We start from the raw sequence: 24,734 nt of genomic DNA, 5'->3' as shown, positions 1-24,734 counted from the left end.
CACAGTACATCAGCATATGCCCTTACCTGTATACACATACACTTGCACACACTCACACACATGCATGTGTTTTTCTATACATACACACATGCATGTACACACATACATATGTACATAAATACATTTGCACACATACACTCACACACACGTGTACATGCTCTGTTATGTACATACACGTTCACACATGCATGCACATATGTACACATATACACTCTCACACATGCACACGCTCCTTATATACACACACTCACTTGCATGCACACACATACATGTACACACATGTACGCATATGGGGGCACACACACTCTGACACATGTGCACATGCTCCCTTGTATACACACATGTACACATACACACGTACACTCTCACACATGTGCACATGCTGTCTTATATACATACACACTTACAAACATGCATGTACACACATACATACATACACATGCACATGTATACTCACACACATACACATGTTCTCTTATATACATACACACATGTATGTACACACATACACACATAAGTGTGCACACATGTATATGTAAATATATGCACACATACACTCACACCCAGCACATCAGCACATGCTCTAATCTACATACACATACACACTTGCACACGCATGCACGTACAAATGGACACATACACTCACATACGTGCACACGCTGTCTTATATACATACGCAGATGCGTGTATACACATACACACACACATATGCACATGTGCACACATACACTCTCATACACAGTCCATCAGCATATGTCTTACCTACATACACACACTCCCACACACCTGGATGTACACACGTACACGTGCACTCACGCACAGACTTTCTCACATCTACACAAACACATATGTACATGCACACATGCACTCACACAGTGCACTTCTTATGTGTACACATGTGCATATGCACACACGAATATATACATACACATATGCACACAACATGCTCTTTCCTGTATACCCACATATAGACTCTTAACTTACACACATGCACACAGTCCTATGTACACGCACACGCATCTATATCATGTGCACTGGTGTGCGCACACACAGCCCACCACTCATCTCATTCAGGACCCCCCAACTTTGTGTGCACATGTGTTAACATTGGACTGCCTTTCTGTCCTCTGTCTCCAGGCTGCACCCTCCCCGTTTGGGGTCCCACCGGAGTGTGGCCTCATCCAAGGACCCAGGGCGATGAAGGCACCGTCGGCCTGGCTCCTGTGCCTGCTACTGTTGGGCCTGGCCCTGCAGGGGTCCACCAACCGAGCCCGCCCGCACTCTACGGAGGCCCGCAGTGAGTGCCACCTACCTCCCTGCAGCCCCCACCCCAGCCAGCCCTGTCCTGGCTGAGTACTGGCTCTGGGGGCCGGCCCGGGGATGTAGCAGGTTCCTGTGCACCAGGCCTGTCCTGGCTGGGTCCTGGCTCCTTGGGATCAGCCTCGGGATGTACCAGGCTCCTCACACCAGTCCTTGCCCCAGAGCCCCTGGCCCTACCCAGCCCTGAGTCGAGGGTTTCACATCTTACCGACCACGAGACCTGGGGGCCAGCCAGCTCTGCCCAGACCGGGTGGTCAGGCGAGTAGGGAAGTTGACCATGAGTAAGTCTGAATTCCCATTTCCCAAAGTCTTCTCATGGGGGGAGGTATCTCGCATTGCTGGGGCTACCAGGCACGGTTAGGTGGGAGCCCAGGATGCCAGCTGAGGTGTGCGTGCCCAGGGACACCCACCCACACCTCTCTCGTCTTCCCTCCGCAGCCCCTGACATCAACCCCGCCTGGTACACAGGCAGGGGCTTCAGGCCTGTGGGACGCTTCGGCAGGAGGCGGGCAGCCCTGGAAGGTGGCCCCAGGCCTGGCCCCTGGCAGCAGCCGGCCTGCTTTGCGCTGATCAGCGGTGCAGAGTCCTCGTGGGACAGGGGACGGTCCAGCTCATCAAGAAAGTAGCTGCTGGCTCCTCCCCACCACCCTCCCTTCTCCTCCCCTGGCTGCTTCCCTTCAACCCAAATAAAAACCTGGGGACTGTGTGAGGCGGTCTGCACCACGTGGTGGTAAACCGGGAAGTGTTTTCTGTGTAGAATGTTAAAAAAAACAGCTGCCATGGAGTCAACCACGACTCCGAGCGGCCCCACCTGTGCGGAGTAGAACAGTGCCCCAGAGGGTTTTCAGTGGCTGTGGCCTTCCGGAAGAAGATTACCAGGACTTTCTCCCGAGGTGCCTCGGAGTGGACTCAAGTGTCTAACGTTAGGCTGGCAGCTGAGCACGTCAAGTGTTCGTACCACCCGGGACTGCTAAACAGTTGCCGTAGACTAGATTTTGACTCCCGGCGATCCCATGTGTGTCAGAGAGAACTGTGCTCCATGGGGTTTTCAATAGCTGCTTTTTGGGAAGTAGATTGCCAGGTCTTTCTTCCGAGCTGCCTCTGGGTGGACTCGAACTTCCAACCTATTGGTTAGCAGCTGAATATACTAACCATTTGCATCACCACTACTCCACAAGAAATGTGGCCCAGAAGGAAAGCTAGATCCAGCAGGCTCTGTGGAGCGAGCGACCCCGGGACTTGCTTAAGGGCCCTGGCAGGAGTCAGGGGCTCCAACAGCCCTCGGTCTCCCGCCTCCCACCCGCCCTGCCACCCAGGCTGCCATGTGGGGTGCCCAATGCCCAATGTGGGATTCCAGGGGTGCATGCACCCCACGGGGTGGACACGTCCCAGAGGAGGCCCTCAGCCTGCTCAACCCCTCGTCCCTGCCACAATGCTGTTGTATCTCCCTCAGCCCAGGCCTTTTTACTTCCCTGTTGGTATCCAAGGAGAAGAGGCAGCTGGGGGGGTTGTCCAGTCAAAGGTAAAGGGGCCTCCCACAGTGTTCTCCACATCATCACCTGCCTGTGTCCCCACATCCCACAATGGTCACATCACCTGCCCTGTGTCCCCACATCCCACAATGGTCACATCACCTGCCCATCTCTCCGCATCCCACAGTGGTGACATCACTTGCCCTGTGTCCCCGCATTCCACAGTGGTCACAACATCACCTGCCTGTGTCCCCACATCCCACAGTGGTCACAACATTACCTGCCCGTGTCTCCACATCCCACAGTGGTCACATCTCCAAGTTCTGCCCTGTCCCAGACACCACACCCAGCTCTTACTCTTTGACGTGAGCTGCTCCTTGACTTCCTTGTGCCTCAAGTTCCACAGTGGACCCAGGACAGTTGCACTTACAGGCCCAGCACCTGTACAGTGGCCCAGCTCAGGGAGGGCTACTCCTGAGCATGAACCCCCTTCCCCAAGCTCCACTCCCAACCCAGCATGGGGGACAGGCAATGCCAGGGACACTCAACCCAAAGCTGGGCACCATCCAGCCCCTGCATGCAGAAGTCAATCTCAGGGGTCCACCCAGACCACAGACTCACATGCCCAGGAGGGGCCAGTGGCCAGATCCCAGTGCAGCCCATAGACCCCAAGCCCCAGCTGTTCATGCCCCACTCCCCAGCTGCCACTAGACAAACAATGGAGTTGGGGGGGGCAACCAAGCTAGCCTCCTCCAGGGACAGCCCCTTGTCCACATGCCTCCCCAGGTCAGAGCAAGCTCATGGGGAGAGAAGAGATGACTGCAGGTAAGGGTCATGCCCTTGGAGGTTCACAGCCCATCATGAGGCAAAGACCTCCTCCCCTCAAGGACTCTGGGGTCATGGGTGGGAACCACCACACAGAGGAGGCTACAGAGAAGGGGACTAGGCTTGGCCACTGGCCGCTGTGACCAGGCAGCCCACACAGTCTCCGAGTGAGAGCCCTGGGGCCGGAGGACGTCCAAGCTGCTGCTGCTCACCACTCTCCTAGGGGAGGTGAGGGCGGGAGGCTTTACATCTTCTACAACTTCTTTGTTTTCATCTACTGTCATAATTAGTCATCTTCACTGTTGTCTGGGATGTGTTCCTGGGAAACAGAACTCCACGTCATGTTGGTCAAGGGCATCTGTGTCTACAATTCCTCATAAAAGTTTCTAAACACACAGGAAAGTGGAAAATTCTAATAATGAGCATCTGAGTACCTTCCACTTGGATTCACCAATTATGAATGTCTATCTCTGCTATATTTATATCAATATTTTCTGCTATATTTATTTTACATCCCTCTCCCTCTTTGGGTGGGTCCCTCTTTCCTTCCCTCCTCCCCTCTCCCCCGCCCTCTCCATCTCGCTCCCTCCCTCCACCATTTGAAAGTAAGCTGTAGACGTCATGACATTCTTCTCCGAGACCAAGAGCCATCGCCTACACGACCACAACACCGTGATCACACCTAAGAAAGGAACAAGAATCTGTAACAGAATCACGCTTCTAGTCTACGCTTAGAAATCCCTGAGGCAAGAAACCCTACAGCTTCTTCTTTTCTTTTTTATTTTGGAACCAGGCTCCAACCTAAAGCCTCAGGCTACGGTCTGCGGTTTCTCTTTAGCCTAAGTACAGAGCAGCCCCCTGGTCGTCCCATCTTGTCACAACGTTGACGGTTTCAAGAGCCTAGAGCAGCTGTCTCATAGAATGACCCACATGGGGAGCATCTTGTCCTCTGTTCCCGTATCTCTTGTGATCTGAAAGGGAGGTGGTGAGGTTTTCCAGCATGACCAGGAGTGCACCGTGTCCCCCCAACAGTGTCACAGCTGACAGTGGTATTCCAGTCCCCGTGTACCTACCATATACCTGCGGCAGGCGCCTTGGCCCTTGGTGGTATCCTCTGCTCCACAGGCTCACAGCCATAAATGGAAATACCCCCTGAACACCCTGGCCGGTAGGGTGACACCAAGGGGGTCTTCTACTTACCTTCCACACTTATCTACTGAATTCTTCTGAAGAAGAATTTTTCCTTTTTCTCTTTCTTTTTTTTTGGGGGGGGGTTTGTTTGTTCAACAACTTATAAGTAATTTCTGATGCTCAAGTTGTCCCACGTGTGGCCAACAGGACCCCAATAAGGGAGGAAATCTTCAGAGAAAAGGACCCGGTCCCCGCAGGAGCAGCGCAGAGCTGGAGCCTGGTCAGGCTGGCTGGGGAAGCACATTCATCCAGGGAGTCGAAGGGGAACACATTCAATGGAAACAAGACAAGGAATGGAAAAGCTTGCATCCCAGGCCAGGTCAGCAGAAGCGCCCCTGGGAGTGTCACTTATAACCCTCTCCCTGCCTCCGTCCCTCCATCCCCTCCACGCACACGCTAGCTCATGAGCAGACCAGGACAACGAACACATAGACAGGCCTCGCCTAGGATCCTGTGGGGTCCAGGACCCCTTTATCCTTGGAGAATCTGTGCCACCAACTTCCACCATGCTGGCTCACCCTTGCACGCTGACAGGGATGGGGACTTCACGCCAGCTCCCCGCCACTACCACCCCACATTTCAGGGTGAGAATAAGTACCCCATCACCCATAAGTGGTGCAGTGGTTAAGAACTCAGCTGCTAACCAAAAGGTCTGCAGTTCGAATCCACCAGCTGCTCCTTGGAAACACTACGGGGCAGTTCTACTCTGTCCTAGAGGGTCCCTACGAGTCAGAGTCGACTCCATGGCATCAGGTTGGGGTTTTTTGTTTTTTTTGTTTTTGGTGTGGGCCCATGAGATGGCATGGGTGAAGCTGGCCGCCGGCGAGCACTCCACTAACGTTCGTCAGTTGTGGCGGCTGCTGTTTTAGGACTGTTTTAGGAACGCCTGCCTTTTCTCTAGGGCTCTGAGAAAACAGCCTTCATTCCCTTGGTCAACACGTGTTTGAACAGCATCTGCTGTGGCCCCCGCCTTACACCAAACCAAACCCAAGCCCTTGGCCACCGAGGTGACCCCGTGTCTTACACAGTAGAACTGCCCCTTGACTGTAATCTTTACGGAAGCAGATCGCCAGGTCTTTCTTCCTCAGTGCTGCTGGGTGGCTTGAACCACCAACCTTTAGGCTAATAGTCAAGCACAAAACGTTTGTGCCACCCAGGGATCTGACCTTGTATCAGAAAAACAAACCCATTGCCATCAATTTGATTCCAGGGGCTGGAAGTTCAAAATAAAGGCAGACTGCGCCCTTGCCACCACCAGGCCCTCCACTTTGCCTTAGCCTAGATTTACCGGGGGAGGTTGTAAAATCTCAACACCCAGGTCGTCCTGCAGAGGGACTTAACCAGGGCCTCTAGGGAAGGGGCAGCAGTGGTACTGTCTGATGCTCCCAGGTGATTTCAATGTCCACGGGCATGGCGGTGGGTTGTGGGGCAGAGGGAAGGGGCCACCACAGCCCAGGAGATGGGAGCACAAGGGTCCGGGACCACAGCCACCCCCCATTCCATCTTGGAGGGGCCATGGCAGGTTCCCGGTGGAAATTAGTCTAATTTTTATATCATTTTATATTTACATTTTTATATATTTAATATAGTTTTAATATGAACATACCTTTTATAATAAATTGTAGCACAAGTGATAGCTAACCTGACCAGGAGGTAGGAGATGTGAGGAGGGGACAGGCAGCCAGACATGGGGTGTCCTCCAAACATCACTATCTCCTCACTTCCTGTTTTCTCAATGGGCTCCTCAGAAACTCCTTGAAAGCCTCTCATTTTGCTCTTTAGTAAATACTGCCCTCCCTAGGTGGGGGGATCCCAGGACCCTCCAGACCGCACACAGCAGACTCGCTTCAGTGATGCTGGAGCGCCATCTGGTGGCCAGGGGCAGCCCCAGCGTCCCTCTGCCTGCAGGTGGCCCTGCCTTTGGTGATGGGGGTTCCCAGCACTGTAGGGCCTGGCGGGGGTCCAGAGAGGGAGGTCGCACAGGCACCTGGAGCCTCCCTTCTCGTCCTAGGGAATAATCGTATGACAACACTGTCCAACCTTACTAGCCATCGAAACTGCAACGGGCACCATGATAAGAAATCAGTTTTTACCTATGAAATTGTTTGAGGATGAAAATCCCAAGAATCAAAGAAATGAGCTCTCTCCTAAGCTCTCGTTTCCTTTAGTTATCCTTTAGCTTTTCTTGAAGATCACGACCAGAAGGAACAGCTGTCTAGTGGAGACCCATGAGAAGCTTTTCCTAGAGTTGTTGTTGTCAGCTGCCGTCAAGTTAGACCGCGACTACTGGCGACCCCACGGACGGTGGAATGGAGCACTGCTCGGTTCGATACCATCCCCATGATGGGCTTCGGATCAGACCGCTGTGATCCACAGGGTGGTCGTTGGCTGATTCTCTGAAGCAATTCGCCAGGCCTTTCTTCCTAGTCTGTCTTAGTCTGGGAGCCCCACTGATACCTGTCCAGCATCACAGGAACATGCCAGCCTCCACTGACGAGAGGGTGGTAGTTGTGCGTGAGGTACATTGGCTGGGAATCAAACCCCGGTCTCCCACACGGAAGTGAGAATCCCGTGACTGCCCCACTCTTTCAGAATAAGCACCAGAAAAGACTGAATCTTTCAGGAGAACCTGAGCTGAGCCCACGCCAAACCCAGCACAGAAGCAGGACCAGCCAGGGGACACCAGGACATGGCGGCATCCCCAGTTAGGATGAGGCAAGGTGGGCTTATTACAGAGGAACTCATTACTAAGGTGTGACTGGGACATAGAGGACCACAGGGAGGTGGGAGTCCAGGCTCACAGCGATGGAGGGAGCCCACCTGCCTGGTGCGGGAGGGGAGCAAGCTGCTCCCAGGACCTGGAAGGACACCGTCATCCTGAGGTGACCCCACCAAGAGGGAACCCAGCCAACATTTCGCCTTCTGCCAGAGCTCTGCAGAGGCTGCCACGACTTGGAGGCCCAAGCGCAGTGGTCCAACTGATGTCCCCCAGGTGGAGAAGAATGGACAGGGAGCAACCCGAACCCTCCAGAGAAGCTCCACACGCCTCTGGGTTCTGGATTCCGGGTCGGGGCAGGGGGTGCCTCCACCTTTGTGCTTACATTTACCCTTGCAGTGGACAGAGTTAAGCCACCTTTTCCAGTAGATAGCAATGTTTCATTAATTATGCTTTCATAGCTGCGAGCCCTGGTGGTGCAGCTCAGGCTGCTAACCAAAAGGTCAGCAGATCAAATCCACCAGCCGTTCCTTGGAAGCCCTATGGGGTAGCTCTACTCTGTCCTGTAGGGTTACTGTGAGTCAGGACCGACCTGACAGCAGTGGGTTTGCTTTTGTGCGGGCATAGTTCCAGAGGCAAGGATGGAAACCGATCTCACCCCAAATATGGCCACATTTGAATCCCTTCAACCTGTCATGTCAGGCATCAAGAGAAAGCCCAAACAGAAAAAGAGGTCTCTGGGGATTACCTCCCAGGCAATGATGGCGCCCCTCTCAGTAAAGGCAGGTGGATGAGAGGTGAGTAGATTAATCCCTAGTGGTACAAACAGTTAATGGCTACTGACCAAAAGGTTAGAGGTTCAAGTCCACCCAGAGGCACCTCGGAAGAAAGGCCTGGCAGCTTACTTCTGAAAAATCAGCCATTGCAAATCCTATGGAGCACAGTTCTACTCCAACACACATGGGGTTGCCGAGAGCTGGAGTCAACTCGATGGCAACTGGACCTGGTACCATCCAGAGAAGGGTCCTGTGGACCAGTTAGCCACTGCCAGCCAGGAGGGCTGCCTGCTCATTCAGCTAAACTGAGCTCTCCTGGAACGTGTAGAGAGTGGCCCTCGATAACGCAGTCAGGTCCCGCCTGGCCCTGCAAACGTACCACCTTCCCGATTACAGAAAGCAGTTTAATTTTACAACCAGCACAGCTGACACCTCAGGCTAGAAGTCTCAGGGTCTTGAATGCATGCACAGCTTCAGGGAGTTCACAGCCAGGAGAAGGGGTGGGGAGGGGGCCGGCACTCCCCACCACCCTCCATCAGACGCTATCCTTCTTTCCCAGGGGTCTTCACTGAGATCCAAAGGCCTTGGACCTGCCCCATGCCTGCGTTTTCTCCTGGCACTGCCACCCCGACCTGAGCCCGGCCCCTCCTCCCCCACTCCCCAGAAGCAGGTGGGCCTACCCCTGCCCAGCACTGGGAAGAAGGTGCCTGTCCACCCATCGTAACAACCGAAGTCCTTTCTGAATTCTTGCTCCTTCCTGCCCCTTTCATTCCTCTGTGTCCCGGGCTAAAGCAGCCAAGAAGGACAGCATCCGGGTGTCCAGGTGGGGCAGACACCCCAACCAGTGTCCAGGAATCAGATGGACTCTTGTGGACATGCCATTTGACACAGATGACCCCGTGACTTTGGGAAGTGGTTTCACATGAATGCTAGCATCCCGGGACTTCCAGGCTCAGGACAATCCAGTGACAACAGAGAGTCACAGCTGAGGGCCACGGTCAGCGCCACTCCTTCTGAGAACTGGGCAGGGACCTGGCTGCGGGATGTGCTCCCACAGTCCTCCTGCTTCTAGTGGGCACAGCACCTGACCTGCCTGGGGGGCCCCTCGTTCAGAGCCACCCGGGCGTTCTCCTTCTGCGTCGGGCCCACTGTCTCTTCTCTTTGCAGTAGCTCTCGGGCTGTAAAAGGCAGAACGAGGAAGGGTAAGGTGGGGACGGCAGTCCCCAGCCTGGCACATACCCTGCAGACCATGGCAGCCCTGGGAACACCCCCTCCATGGCAAACAAGGGCCCCGTGCCTCTCTTGCTCACCTTTTCACCCCTAGAAGGAGTGTCTTAGTTCCCAGGACAGCAGAAAAGAAGACCCCGCAAAGAAGGCCAGGGGATATACCCTCCATCCCTCTCCCCTTGCTGCCCCTCATGGCCCCTTGCTCACCCACAGCACTGAAGGCCTCGGTCACTTGGTGGTTGAGCCTGGCTGAGGTTTCCATGAACAGCAGCTTTTTGCTCTCTGCAAACTCCTTCCCCTCCTGAGGGAAACAGCCAGAGGAGCCCAGCTTTACTTAGGAGAAGAGCATTTCCTGAGAACACTCACTGCCTTCTGTCACAGATGGAATTGTGCCCCCCCAGAGAGACATGCTAGAGATGTTTGAAGATGTCGTTAGTGACTATGAGGCCATGCTGGAGGATGGTGGGTCCTAATCCTACCTGAGTGTTGTCCTCATCAAAGAGGAGACACAGAGGGGAACCGGGGTGTGAACAGAGAGTGCTGAGCCTATAAACCAGAGACGCTTTGATACTGGGACGAAGAAACCGAGAACTGAGGAAACGTGAGGAGGGAAGGAGAGACAGGCTCTGTCCACTCAGCCCTCGCCCCCAGGAGCCCTCCCTGGTGTGACACACAGTCAGGCCTGTGCAGAGATGGCTGTCACGGGACACAGGCAGGTGGACCCTCCCTGATGTGACACATGGGACACAGGCAGGTGAGCCCCAGGACCCCCCCATGTTCACTGGAAGGCATGGGTCATGCCCAGAGGAGGTAAGAATGAGGAATCAGCCACCGCCAGGCTTCACCTCTTTGGGGTCCCCTTCCCTGTGCCCACAGTGCTGACTGCCTGTTCCTTATTCTTTCCTACTTCACAGCCAGTCCCCCCAAGCAGGGGCTCCCACACCTTCCCGCTTTTCTCACCTCCCAGCCAGCCCCCTGGCCCCTGTGTTAACTGGGTCCACCTGGCTTCACCACCCCCAGATGGCAGCTCTCAGGGCACAGCCCCATAGGCCAGCAGGCTGCAAACCCTACTTCCTCCCAGTGGACCACCATTTGCAATTCCGGCTCCCGTGGACCCGTCAGCACCCCGCGGGCCTCACACGGTGCCATTTCCCCTTACTCTCCAGATTCCTCTGACTTCTTCCTTACCTTCTCTCCGCCTTCCTGCTCACCTTCAAGGAACCCAGGTGGCCAAGTGTCCTCAGAAACTGAGCTACTCCCTGTGCCCAGGCTCCCTCTGGGGACTGCCTGGTATGCACAGGGTTTCCCACACACTCCCTTTCTGCACCACTTATACCGCCCTCGTCTGGGACGCAGAGGGAAGGAAGACGCTAGTGAAGACAGACAACAGCAAGGACGGAAAATGGAGGATGGCTGCTCCACCCGTGAGGTCAGTGGGGTCGCGGCCATTCATGCGTGGGGCAGGCAATCTTTAGGGAGTCCCTCCTGGTTACTGAGAGGAAAGGGGGGACTACAGAAGAACTGGATGGCCATAAAGGGAAACACACTTCCAGAGAGGGGGCCTGAGCCTGGAGCAGCTGAGAGGTGTGCCCATGGGGCTGGCACGCAGATGGTGGCACCCATCGAGGGTGGGGGGAGAAGGGCCGCCTGGGTGGCAGGTGGGGGCTGAGTTGCCCATGTGAGAGAGACAGAGGTCTGGGCCAGGCTGGGCCAGGCCAGAGGAGGGGCGTTGGGCACAAGTGAGGAGGAGGCCCAGAGGCTGGGGAGGCTGGGGGGGCTAGGGGGGCTGGGGAGGCTGGGGGGCTGGGGGGGGGTGGGGAGGCTGGGGGAGCTGGGGAGGCTGGGGCCTCGGGGAGAAAGTGCAGGGAGGGAACGTTTGCTGGGCTGGGCTACCAGGTCACTCAGTCCACTGCCCCCAACATCTGGAAAAGCCTGCTTCTCCCATATAGCCTGTGTGGTGCTGTGTCCAGGACATGGAGGAGAAGCAGCTGGGGCCTTGCTTGGATGAGCGTCAGGTGGAGACAGAACAGCCTCAGAAGGCAAACGTGAGCGCAATAATGGGTATCAGCACAACAGGGAAGGAGAAGACGTAAACACCTGCAAGTCCCCAGGTAAGCTTCTGGGCACCTATACTACCTGATATGTGGCCACTATTCATTCCCGTTTTAAAAGGCAAGGTGATCCAGTATGACTGGGAGACTTGGTGACGTTACATAGCACCTATCTACCTGTTAAATCCGTTGCCGTCAAATCGATTCCAACTCATAGCGACCCTATAGAACAGAGTAGAGCTGCCCCATAGGATTTCCAAGGAGCACCTGGTGGATTCAAACTGCTGACCTTTTGGTTAGCAGCCGAGTTCTTAACCACTACGCCACCAGGGTTTCCACTGCACATATCTAGGTGAATAAATGAAACCCAAATATCCCCCTCTGCCCCACCAGGTTGTGTTTTCCAGGTAAGGTCATGTGAAGAGTTTGTCCTTAGGTCCAAAGGGCCCAGAAGAGTCTACCGTCATCTCACCCAGGAGGAATGAGGACCCCCATTCATTCTCCAATGAAAGGGACGAGTGCAAGTTGGGGGAAATGGCAGAGAAGGTACAAGGTGGGCCTCGAGCATCTCGGGATGCGCTCAAACAGCAATGGGGCCAGTTGAAAGGACATGGATCCATTGAAGGCGCCCCCACTGGCCAAATCTGGGACCAAACTTTCCTGAATCATGGGTGGGAAGCCAGTGCGGTGCGGACCGGGTCGCACTGTGTCTCTTTACTGGCAGTGATCACTGTCCTATGCTCACGTGAGATGCTAGCAATGGGGCAAGCTTGGAGAAGGGTATTTTTTGGGTTCTATTTTTGCAACATTACTGTAATTCTGAAATTACTTTAAAATGAAAAGTCAAAAGTATTTGAAAACCTACTGCCTTCAGAGCTCAGCCTCACCTCTGGCCCAGGTGAAGCCACCTGCTTGGCTCCCAGGTACGGTGCTCTGGTCTACAGCACCTGGCTCCCAACCACCCGAGGCCTGGGCCATTGTTGGTGGGGAACTCAGAATGAGGAAGGAAAGCAGAGTGGGGCCTGGGGCCTGTGGGGGCAGGGGGAGCCACTCATCACTAAGGAGGAGAGGCTGCTTCCGTGGGGTCTAAGCCACAAGGATTTCCTGCCTCAGGCAGCCAAACCCAGGCAGAACCGCTGGGAAAGCAGAAGCAAGGGATGCAGCCCCCTGAGACCCACTGCCTCCCCCTGGCCGGGGTGCCTGCCCTCCAGTGTCCTCCAGCCCATCCTACACTGTGTGTGTGTGTGCGCGCGCGCACACACGCGCCCATGTGTGTAGGTCTCAACGATGGAGAAGTTGCTGCTTTCTTCCTACGGGAGGTAGTGACAGGGCCTCCAGAGACGCACCTCGAACGTCACTTCACGCTCCTTGTTGAGGTCTGTCTTGTTGCCCAGCAACATCACCACAACCTCTCCCGGCAGAAACTCGCTCTCCAGGTCCTTCAGCCAACTTTGAGCCCTGACGAAGGAATCCTACAAAAAGGTGTTTAAAATGTCAGATGGAAACTTATGGGTGGTCTTCATGAGCTATTCCAGGAGATAAAAAAGAAGGCTGCCTGTCACGTGTAAGCTGCCCTGTGACCTGGTTGTGACAACCCCTGTTCCTCTGGGGACAGGTGACCAGGCCTTTCTCCAGCTTTGCGTGGTCTGTGCAGTCAGCCAGTGAGCTGCCAGGACACAGGGCAGCTCCTCTCACCCACCCTTCCCTCCTCATAGGGCCCCTAGACCAAGGCCCCAGGTATTTTGGGTCAGGCCTCAAGCTCCAGAGCCCTGCACCTCTGGATGCCCTTAAAAGACCCCTTTGTGCAGGAGAGTTTGGGGGTGGCTATCACCCCAAACCCTGATCCTAACTGCAGTGCCCCGTGAAGCAGGCAACAGGCTCCTTCTCTTGCCCCAGTAGCCCCCCTCTCCACCCTGACCGAGTCAGCCCCTACTCGCAGCCCTCCCACCCGTGACCCCACTGCAGCACCGCTCACGCCCCAGATCCTGCCCTGAGCTCTCTGGCTGCTGGCCCTCTACGCATGCTATTCCCTCGTGCAAGAACCTCTTCCCCCTTCCTGCTCAGGTGCCACACCGCCAGCTCCCTGCCCCGCCCACCTCCACCATGGCTAGTCCCTGTTTCCCCGCGGAAAGCCCTCCCTGACCTCTGCTGGGACCGGTGACCCTCCAAGGTACTCCCACAGAGCCTGGCCTGCCTCATCGAGGTCCTGTTCACTTGTATTTAGGAGTCCCCGGATGGTGCGAACAGAGGCCCTTGTGGCGCAGTGGGTAAGAGCTACAGCTGCTAGCCAAAAGGTCAGCAGTTGGAGTCCACCAGGCACTCCTTGGAAACCCTATGGGGCAGTTCTACTCTGTCCTGTCGGGTCACTATGAGTCAGAACCAACTCAGTGGGAGCAGGTTTGGTGTTTTTTTGGGGGGGGGGTACGAATGATTAATGCACTCAGCTGCTAACCAAGAGGTTGGAGGTTCAAACGCACCCTCAGAAGAAAGGCTGGTGATCTGCTCCCACAAAGACTACGGCCAAGAAAACCCTATAGAGCACAGTCCTACCCTGTAACGCATGGGGTCGTCAGGAGTTGGAATCAACTCGATGGTGAAGGTTTGTTTTGTTTTGTCTTGTTTTGGGGTGATTCAACAATTAACATGCTGCCTGCTAACCAAAAGCCTGGAGGTTCAAGTCCACCCAGAAGCACCTCGGAAGAAAGGCCTGGCAATCCACATCAGTTATTGAATCAGTTATTGAAAGCCCTATGGAGCTCAGTTCTGCTCTGACACACATGGCATGCCATGAGCCGAAGTCGACTCAACAGCACCTGGTTGGTGACTTGTAGTTAGCTTCTACCTGGCTGGCACCCTGTGCAGACAGGGGCTGTGTCTGTCCTGTGTCTGTGACATCCTCCTTGCCAACTCAGCGGGCACCCGAGGAACAGTGAGTGACAACAGGAGGGCTGTGTGCAGATGTTCTGGGGGCTGTGAAGGGACACAAGCCCAGCTGAGCAGGAGGGCGTCCTGGAGGAGGTGACCAACTTGCACTGCAGTGTTCTCCATTGTTTGGTGTAACTTTACCACAAAGCACTGGCACTGGAATATCTTGGGATGCTAGAAAGTACGGTTGAAAGGACATGGAAGCCAGCTTGAAGGACCCCCCCCCGCCCCGAACAAATCCAGGACCAGGGCACAGGCAGCGATGTAACTTCTTCAGAACACAGCCGCACCGCACCTGAGACACAGGGAGGAGGTCATGGTGCACTCACCTTGCTGGTGATGTCATACACAAGGAGCGCGGCATTGGCACCCCGCAAGTAGAGGTGGCAGACGCTGTGGTACTTCTCCTGGCCGGCTGTGTCCCAGATCTCAAACTTGAGGGAAGCAGCCTCCATGTGCACCACCTTTGTGAAGAAGGCACCTGAAACGCGGGAGCTTCATTTAGAAGATGTTTTTATCCACGGCTTGGATTGGATGGCCACAAGCCCTGGCTCAGCGAACCTGCTCCCTGCTGCCCACACGTCGGGGTTTTCATAGCCGTTAAAGCAGAGGGAAGGAGGCCTGGTGGCACAGTGGTTTAGCGCTCGGCTGCTAACCAAAAGGTCAGTGTTTGAACCCACCAGCTGCTCCACGGGAGAAAGATGTGGCTGTCTGCTTTCGTAAAGATTTACAGCCTTGGAAACTCTGCGGGGCAGCTCTAATCTGTCCTATGGGGTCGCTGTGAGTCAGGATGGACTCGACTGCAATGGGTAAAGCAGAGTGTTCAAAATGATTTGCTATAGATCTGTGGTCGATTTCGGAGAGACTCTGGGCAAGAAGAAAAACTCTCAGGGACTGTCATGGATTGAATTGTGTCCCCAAAAAATAAGTGTCAGCTTGGTTAGGCCATGTGTGGTTGTCCTCCATTTCGTGATTTTCCTGTGTGTTATAAATCATAATCTCTGCCTGTGGTTAGAGAGGACTAGGGTGGGATGTGACACTTGCTCAGGTCACATCCCTGATCCAACGTAAAGGGAGTTTCCCTGGGGTGTGGCCTGCACCACCTTTTACCTTACAAGAGATAAAAGGAAGGGGAAGCAAGTAGAGAATGGGGACCTCATACCACCAAGAAAGCAGCACCGGGTCCGGAGCGCGTCCTTTGAACCCAGGGCCCCTGAGTGGAGAAGCTCCTAGTCCAGGGGAAGATTGATGACAAGGACATTCCCCCAGAGCCAACAGAGAGAGAAGGCCTTCCCCTGGAACTGACGCCCTGAATTTGAATATCTAGCCTACTAGACTGTGAGAAAATAAATTTCCCTTTGCTAAAGCCATCCACTTGTGATATTTGTTATAGCAGCACTAGGTGACTAAGACTGGAGCCTAACTCAGATACCTGAAAAGGGAATAGCCAGAACACAGTCAAAGAGAATGTTGACACATTGTGGAGAATGTAACTAATGTCACTGAACAATTTGTATAGAAACTGTCAAGTGGGAATCTAATTTACTGTGTAAGCTTCCACCAAACACACAATAAAATATAATTTAAAAAAAAAAGAAAGAAATCTGTGGCTACGGAGCCACAGAGCCCTGAGCACATCTGGTCCCCTGCCTCCTGGCTGCGGGACCAATCTTGCCAAAAGGCAGCCTGATGGGAGCAGAGCGCATCCTTTGGACCTGAGATTCCTGCACTGAGATGCTCCCAGACCAAGAAAGGACTGATGACAAGGACTTTTCTCCAGAGCTGACAGAGAGAAAGCCTTCCCGGAGCTGATGCCCTGAATCTGGACTTCTAGTCCACTGGACTGTGAGAGAATAAACTTCGCTCTGTTAAAGCCATCCATTTGTGGTGTTTCTGTTACAGCAGCACTAGGTGACCAAGACATTGGGCCACCGGTACTCAAATACCAACAGGTTATTTCAGCAGAGCTTCCAGACTAAGGCTAGGGAGAAAGGCCTGGCAATCTACTTCCGAAAGCCAGCAAATGAAAGCCCTACGGACCACAGCAGGACACTGTCTGATATAGCGCTGGAAGATGAGCCCCTAGGCTGGAAGGCGCTCAAAATACACCGTGGCCGCAACAATGAACCCAAGTATGCCAACGATGGTGATGATGGTGCAGGACCGGGCAACGTCTCATTCTCTTGTGGCTGGGGTCACCTTGTGTCAGAGTCAACTAACAGCAGTATGCTAAATTTTAACTTAATAAAAACGATTTTGGTTTTCTCTACCTTTTAACTTAGTAAACGGTTGGTTCTTTTGGTTAAATAGGTCTGTAAGCAAAGCTCCCTCCATATCATCCATCCTTTTTATAAAAGTAATGACCTGGTTACTGGTTACAAGGGAACACGGAACAGGTAACTTATTTCAGGGGCGCTTGACTTCACAAGGCTCTCAGTTTAGAAGGTGACAGAGACGCCGCCAGCAGAGCCGACCGTGCTGTGTGTCGCCATCCTCCTCCACATAAAGTCCAGCGGGTCTGGGATTGATTTTGGCTTCCATCAGTGCATCGGCACAGAAGCACTGGGTGTCACCATTTCTCCAAAAGACATCACTGAGAAAGTTTGCAGCCCAGAGAAAGGCCGGGATTAAACTTCGGGCCACCTGGGGCCAAGCCCTCACTCCCGTACCCCTGGGGTACTCCTTAGGAGCCGCCTTTGAGAAGATTGACAGGCCTCCAAACGAGGCTGCAGGTCACAGGGCTTGCCTATTCCTGTCCCTGTAGGATCCTCCACACCTGATACAGGTGAAGGGTCCACCTGCTGAATGAATGAGTGGATTCAGAGACATTGACAGCTTATTAACTCAAAGTGGGAATCTGACAGCAAAGCTCCGACTCCACGAGTCCACGTGGGGGAGGCCCCCACCAGTGCCCCCTGGGGGATCACCATAAAGAACACTTTTGGGTTTCCCAGTTTTAGGTGGGGCCATGTGTTTTCTATGCCCAGGCAGGAGGTGCCTCGCAGATGTCCAAAGGGGGTTACATTAAGATGCAGCCTCTCTAAGGAGCTCAGTAAGAAGGTCTTCCCTCCCTGGTACCCTTCCTAGGCTCCCCACCGCCATCCAGGCTCACTGGGAAGCCAAGCGCAGGCGGAGAGGGGTGCTCTTTAGGCAAACTGGCCAAGGGAGTGTGTTAGCAAGAGCGCACCCTGAGTAAAAGGCCAACTCATCTGGGCATCAATGTGGGCGGTAGAGCCTGGCCAGGCTGTCTATGTCCCTCCATCCACCTACAGAGCTGCTCACACGCCCAGCCCTTTGGGGCCAGGGACCCTGAGTCTCCACCCCTGCAGACCCCAGCTGAGAGAGACCTGAGCTGAAGGCAAGGGCGTTTGCTTGTTCTTCTGGGTCCCGTGTGCCTGGTTGTGAAGGACTCCATCACCCTCCCACTCCTCAACCCGCTGCTGGGTGCAGCTGAGGTTCCAGGTGCAAACGCCAAGCATGGGAATCCCGGGGACAGCCTCGACCCGCTCCCACCCGTCAAGTCAGCAGCTCTGGCTTTTTTACTAAAACAAAAACCTTTCACCAGCAGGTTGACTCTGACTCATGTCGACCCTGTGTATCAGAGTGGAACTGTGCTCCACATGGTTTTCAATGGCTACATTTTGGAAGGAGATTGCCAGACCTTTCTCCCGAGGCACCTCTGGCTGGGCTCAAACCTCCAACCTTTCCACTAGTAGATCAGCACTTAACCATTTGTTCCACCCAGAGACTATGCTGCTAGAGGTTGACAGGGCACTCTGTCCATGCACCACTTACATCCCACGGTGGGCAGGATGCTCTTGAAGTCATTCTTGACATACCGGAGAGCCAAGCTGGACTTGCCCACAGAGCCGCTTCCCAGGAGAACCAGCTTGAAGACACGGGGTGGTCTCAAGGCGGCCCCAGGTGGTGGGGTCGTGTCTTTCTGTGCCATGCCCTGCAAAGAGGCACACATTTGAAATGGGGTGGCTACCTGGGGCCAATAAGCTCGGTGAGTCCAATCCACCTGGTAACCATCTGCACTGGTTCGGGCAGGTAACCTGGAACAGAGCTGCAAGCCACAGGTGACAATGGGTGCACACCCCTGCTCACCCTGCCCCCTATCTCCCCATCTGTACTCAGGGTGACCAATGTCTGTGGTGTAGGTCTGTGTGAGGAGCACAGAAAGCTCAGCCTGTGAGGTGTGTTACATCAGAAATGGCTGCAGACCCTGATTTATAATGACTACCCTTATAGTTGTCACCCACTACCCATTTGTCAGTTCCTCATACTGTGGGGGCTTGCACATTGCCGTGGTGCTGGAAGCTATGCCACCAATATCTCAAACACCAGTGATCCGTCACTCATGGTGGACAAGTTTCAGCAGAGCCTACAGACTAAGACACACTAGGAAGAAAGGCCTGGAGAGCCACTTCCACGAATTATTGTTGTCATTAGGTGTTGAGTCAATTCTAACTCATAGTGACCCCAAGTACAACAGAACAAAACACTGCCCAGACCCGCACCATCCTCACAATCGTTTCTGTGCTTGAGCCCATTGTTGCAGCCACTGTGTCAACCCATCCCATTGAGGGCCTTCCTCTTTTTCACTGGCCATCTCCTTTACCAAGCATGATGTCTTCCTCTAGGGACTGGTTCCTCCCGATAACATGTCCAAAGTATGTGAGATGAAGTCTTGCCATCCTTGCTTCTAAGGAGCGTTCTGCTTGTACTTCTTCCAGGACAGATCTGTTCCTTCTTCTGCCAGCCCATGGTATATTCAAAATTCTTCTTTAACACCATAATTCAAAGACATCAATTCTTCTTCCATCTTCCCCATTCATTGTCCAGTTTTCACAAGGTGACTGAAAATACCATGGCTTGGGTCAGATGCACCTTAGTCCTTAAAGTGACATCTTTGCTTTTTAACACTTTAAAAAGGTCTTTTGCAGCAGATTTGCGCAATGCAATATGTCATTTGATTTCTTGACTGCTGCTTCCATAAGTGTTGTTTGTGGATCCAAGTAAAATAAAATCCTTGACCACTTCGATCTTTTCTCTGTTTATCATGATGTTGATTATTGGTCTAGTTTTGAGGGTTTTTGTTTCTTTATGTTGGGGTGGAATCCATACTGAAGGCTGTGGTCTTTGATCTTCACCAGTAAGTGCTTCAAGTCCTCTTCACTTTCAGCAAGCTAGGTTGTGTCATCTGCATAACGCAGGTTGTTAATGAGTCTCCTTCCAGTCCTCATGCCCCCTTCTTCTTCGTATAGTCCAGCTTCTAAGACTATTTGCTCAATATACAGATTGATTAAGTATGGTGAGAGGATACGACCCTGACACACACTCTTTTGGTTTTAAACCATGTAGTGTCCCCTTGTTCTGTTTGAACAACTACCTCTTGGTCAATGTACAGGTTCCTCTTGAGCACAATTAAGTGTTCTGGAATTCTCATTCTTTGCAATGTTATCCATCATTTGTTGTGATCCACGCAGTCCAATGCCTCTGCACAGTCGAAAAAACACAGGTAACACCCTCCTGGTGTTCTCTGCTTTCAGCCAGGATCCATCTGAAGTCAGCAGTGATATCCCTCCTACCACACCCTCTTCTGAATCCAGCCTGAATTTCTGGCAGTTCCCTGTGGATGTACCGCTGCAAGCGCTTCTGAATGATCTCCAGCAGAACTTTACTTGTGTGTGATACTCATGATAAAAAAAAAGAAGAAACCTTTTTTTTTTTTTTTTATTGTTGGATAATTTCTTCATTCCGATGGATCACCCTTCTTAGGAATGGGCACAAACACGGCTCTCTTTCAGTCAGCCAGGTAGCTGTCTTCCAGATTTCTTGGCCTAGACAAGTGAGCGCTTCCAGTGTTGCATCCATTTTTTGAAACACCTTCATTGATATTCCTTCAATTCCTGATGCCTTGATTTTCACTAATGCCTTCAGTGCAGCTTGGACTTCTTCTTTCCACAAAGCGGCCAACGAAAACCCAACAGATCACAACAGAACATTGTTCAGCTTGCTTGCTTTGGACACGTCGTCAGGAGGGATCAGTCACTGGTAGGGGATATCTTGTTTGGTGAAGTAGAGGGTCAGTGAGGGTGAGGGAGACCCTTGGTGAGATGGATTGGCACAATGGCCACAGTGATGGACTTGAACACGTCAGCTATTATGAGGATGATGCAGGACCGGGCAGTATTTGGTTCTGTTGCCCATGGAGTCGCCATGAGTCAGAGTTGACTCAACGGTATCTAACAACAACAATAGTTAGTCTATGTCCTATTGTCTTCATTCTACCACGTCTCACTTCTTAAAAATGCATGACTTATTCGTAAAAGTACCTGAAACACCCAAGAGGTAAACTGCTCTCTTAATTGTTGGTTCATGGATTAAAGCTAGTGCTTTAAAAAAATCTTTCTAAAAATAAAATTGGTATTTCAGGGATCTCAAAACTTTGTAGTTTTTCTCCTTGGATCCAAAGCCTCAGAAGCCACAGCACTGGAGGAAAACAGCTCTGTGGCCAAAATAAATTTGGGAGACCATGCACAGTTTTTATTACAGAAAATTTCACACACGTGCCATGAGGGAGAAAGAACGGCCCAAAGGACCTCCAGGTACCCCTCGCCCACCTCCACGACTAACACCCCATAGCCAGTCTTGTTCACCCATAGCCCAGCACCAGATTGCTTTGAAGCAAACCTCTGTCATCCTATTATCTCCTCTGTAGCTTTCAGTATATATATGTATATTATTTCTTTGCTATTTATTTGTTGATGAAATTAGGTTGTTTGTCCTGCAGTTTTGGGATGCTGCTGATCACATCCCTATGTGGCCACCAGGAACTTTCCCGTGAACCCTGTGTTTTCTGCACACTGGTGTTTCAGAATGGAAATCTGATCAGGTACAGGCTCAATTTTCCGACAAGAATGCCTGTGAGTGTGGTGCACGCTCCCCTCTGGAGACTAATGACGTTCAGTTGTCCTGTTGAGAAGTTTTCACCCACCGGCAACTGTTGCCTGGACCCACAGAAGAGAAAATAGATAACTGGGAGCTCCCAAAAATCAAACACTTAGGCTCATCCAAAGAGTTCACCAAAAGAGTAAAAGGACGACCTACAGACTGGGAAAAAAATTTTGGCTATGACAAATCCAATCAGTGTCTAATCTCTAAAATCTACAAGGTACTGCAAAAACTCAACTACAAAAAGACAAATAACCCAATTAAAAAATGGGCAAAAGATACGAACAGACACTCCACTAAAGAAGACATTCAGGCAGCTAACAGATACATGAGGAAATGCTCACGTTCATTAGCCATTAGAGAAATGCAAATCAAAACTACAATGAGATTTCATCTCACTTCAACAAGGCTGGCATTAATCCAAAAAACACAAAATAATAAATGTTGGAGAGGCTGTGGAGAGATTGGAACACTTCTATACTGCTAGTGGGAATGTAAAATGGTACAACCACTTTGGAAATCGATTTGGCACTTCCTTAAAAAGTTAGAAATAGAAACGATCCAGCAATCCCACTCCTTGGAATATACCCTAGAGAAATAAGAGCTGTCACACGAACAGATATATGCACACCCATGTTCACTGCAGCACTGTTCACAATAGCTAAAAGCTGGAAGCAACCAAAGTGCCCATCAACGGATGAATGGATAAAGAAATTATGGTATATTCACACAATGGAATACTATGAATTGATAAAGAATAATGATGAATCCATGAAACATTTCATAACATGGAGGAATCTGGAAGGCATTATGCTGAGTGAAATTAGTCAGTTGCAAAAGGACAAATACTGTATGAGACCACTATTATAAGAACTCAAGAAAAGGTTTAAACACAGAAGAAAACATTTTTTGATGGTTACAAGGGTGGGGAGGGAGGGAGAGGGGTATTCACTAACTAGATAGTAGACAAGAATTATTTTAGGTGAAGGGAAGGCCAACACAGAATACAGGAGAGTCAGCACAACTGAACTAAACTAAAAGCTAAGTTTCCTGAACACAACTAAACACTTCGAGGGACAGAGTAGCAGGGGTAGGATCTGGGGACCATGGTTTCAGGGGACATCTAGGTCAATTGGCATGACAAACTTTATTAAGAAAATGTTCTGCATCCCACTTTGGTGAGTGGCATATGGGGTCTTAAAAGTTAGCAAGTGGTCATCTAAGATGCAGCAATTGGTCCCAACCCACCTGGAGCAAAGAAGAATGAAGAACGCCAAAGACACAAGTTAAATATGAGCCCAACAAACAGAAAGGGCCACATAAACCAGACACTCCATCAGCCTGAAACCAGAAGAACTAGATGGTGCCTGGCTACCACCAATGAACACCCTGACAGGGAACACAAGAGAGAGTCCTTGTTGCAGCAGGAGAAAAGTGGGGTGCGGAACTCAAATTCTAGTAAAAAGACCAGACTTAATGGTCTGACTGAGGCTGGAGGGACTCCAGAAAACATGGCCCCCAGACTCTCTGTTAGCCCAAAACTAAAACCATTCTCTAAGCCAACTCTTCAGACAAATACTAGACGGGACTGTAAGACATAAAGTGATACTGGTGAGAAGTGAGCTTCTTGCCTCAAGTAGACACATGAGACTATGTGGGCATCTCCTGTCTGGAGGCGAGATGAAAAGGCAGAGGAGGACAGGAGCTGGCTGAATGGACACGAGGAATACAGGGTGAAGAGGAGGAGTGTGCTGTCACATTACAGAGAGAGCAACTAACAATGTATGTGTAAGTTTTTATATGAGAAACTGACTTGAATTGTAAACTTTCGCTTAAAGCATAATTAAGAATAAAAAATAAAAAAAACAAACCCATTGCTGTCAAGTTGATTCCAACTCATGGCAACCCCATGTGTGTCAGTAGAACTGCACTCCATAGGGTTTTCAATGCTGACCTTTTGGGAGTAGATTGCCAGGCTTTTCTTCTGAGGTGCCTCTGGGTGGATTTGAACCACGATCCTTTCAGTTAGTAGCCAAGCACATAACCATTTGCGCCATCCAGGGACTCTTGGCACATAATAGGTGCTCGGTGAACACCTGGTGAATGAATGAATGAATGAGGTGAAACGCTGGGCTCTGTGCAAAGACAAAGAAGGGTACATTACCAGTGTGCCGTGTTTTAAAATATTTGCCTGAGCATAGGACAATCTCTTGGAGCTCCCTCTGCCCTGTCTGGCCATCCTAGGATTTCCGGATTCCACAGGCATGTAACAGCCCAGCCCAGGGAGCGGGAGAGGCCATTCTCCTCTCCAACATGGCCATGACTAGTGCAGGACCACAGCAATTCCTGCCAGAGATGCCTGACCCATTGGCCGGAAACTGCCTTCCCAGCTCAGCCATCCCTGCCCTTGTGGCGCAGTCCACACAGAGCTGAGAAATGCCCTTATAAAGGTTAAATAAGGTCTCGTGTCCACACTACACAAGCATGGTTGTTGTTAGCTGCCAGAAAGTTGGCCCCCAATTCATGCCAACCCCGTACACAATGGAACGAAATACTTCTTGGTCCTGTACCATCCCCTTGATCAGTTGAGGGTCAGCCCATTTTATTCCACAGAGTTTTCATTGGCAGATAGTTGGAAGTAGATTGCCAGGCCTTTTTTCCTCATCTTTCCTATCTGGAAGCTCCGCTGTAGCCTGTTCAGTATGATAGCAACTGACAGACAGTTGTTGGCTGTACGTGAGGTACATTGGCTGGGAATTGAACCTGGGTTTCCTGTGTGGAAGGCAAGAATTCTACCACTGAAAAACCATTGCCCTCTTCACCCCAACACACAAAACCAAAAAAAAAAAAGAGCTCCAAGGAGCGCCTGGTGGATTTGAACTGCCCACCTTTCAGTTAGCAGTTTACCTCTTAACCACTATGCCACCATGGTCTCCATACATACAAGCAGTGGTAAGAAATAAACAAAGATTCTTGCCATCACGGAGTTTATTATTCCCTATTCCTCTTCTTGTTTGAAAGTATCTGTCTGTAACTGTACGTTAACATGAATGATTTTTTTACTAATGACATCTCTGTCATTGGCTGAAACCTCTAATGAGATTCAATTTATATAATTATTTTATTCAAGTTTTATCTCCTTCCCTGGGCTGTAACCTTGAATGAGAGCAAGATGTATAGTCATTGAGTATTTACTAGGTGCTTATTATGGATCGAATTACTGTTAAGGATGGAATTGTGCCTCCCAAAAAGATATGTTGAGGTTCTAGCT

The 24,734-nt window shown here is 51.7% G+C and overlaps 2 protein-coding genes across 2 annotated transcripts; one reads left to right on the top strand and one right to left on the bottom strand.

Annotated features, from left to right (window-relative positions):
• Window positions 1-1,197: 1,197 nt before the first annotated feature.
• Window positions 1,198-1,946, top strand: PRLH (prolactin releasing hormone). Its single transcript, XM_023557700.1, has 2 exons — window positions 1,198-1,297; window positions 1,759-1,946. The coding sequence occupies exons 1-2, from the start codon at window positions 1,198-1,200 to the stop codon at window positions 1,944-1,946; spliced, it is 288 nt and encodes a 95-aa protein (XP_023413468.1).
• A 7,422-nt stretch (window positions 1,947-9,368) lies between these two features.
• Window positions 9,369-20,200, bottom strand: RAB17 (RAB17, member RAS oncogene family). The gene is made up of 5 exons (XM_003417900.3): window positions 18,299-20,200; window positions 14,833-14,984; window positions 12,925-13,050; window positions 9,735-9,828; window positions 9,369-9,478 (listed from the first exon to the last, which is right to left on the bottom strand). The coding sequence occupies exons 1-5, from the start codon at window positions 18,474-18,476 to the stop codon at window positions 9,369-9,371; spliced, it is 660 nt and encodes a 219-aa protein (XP_003417948.2). The 5' UTR covers window positions 18,477-20,200.
• Window positions 20,201-24,734: the final 4,534 nt, after the last annotated feature.

This window comes from Loxodonta africana, chromosome 6 (assembly GCF_030014295.1).
Source record: "Loxodonta africana isolate mLoxAfr1 chromosome 6, mLoxAfr1.hap2, whole genome shotgun sequence".
In the NCBI taxonomy this organism is placed as follows: Eukaryota; Metazoa; Chordata; class Mammalia; order Proboscidea; family Elephantidae; genus Loxodonta; species Loxodonta africana.
This window is presented reverse-complemented; position numbering and strand designations above follow the sequence as displayed.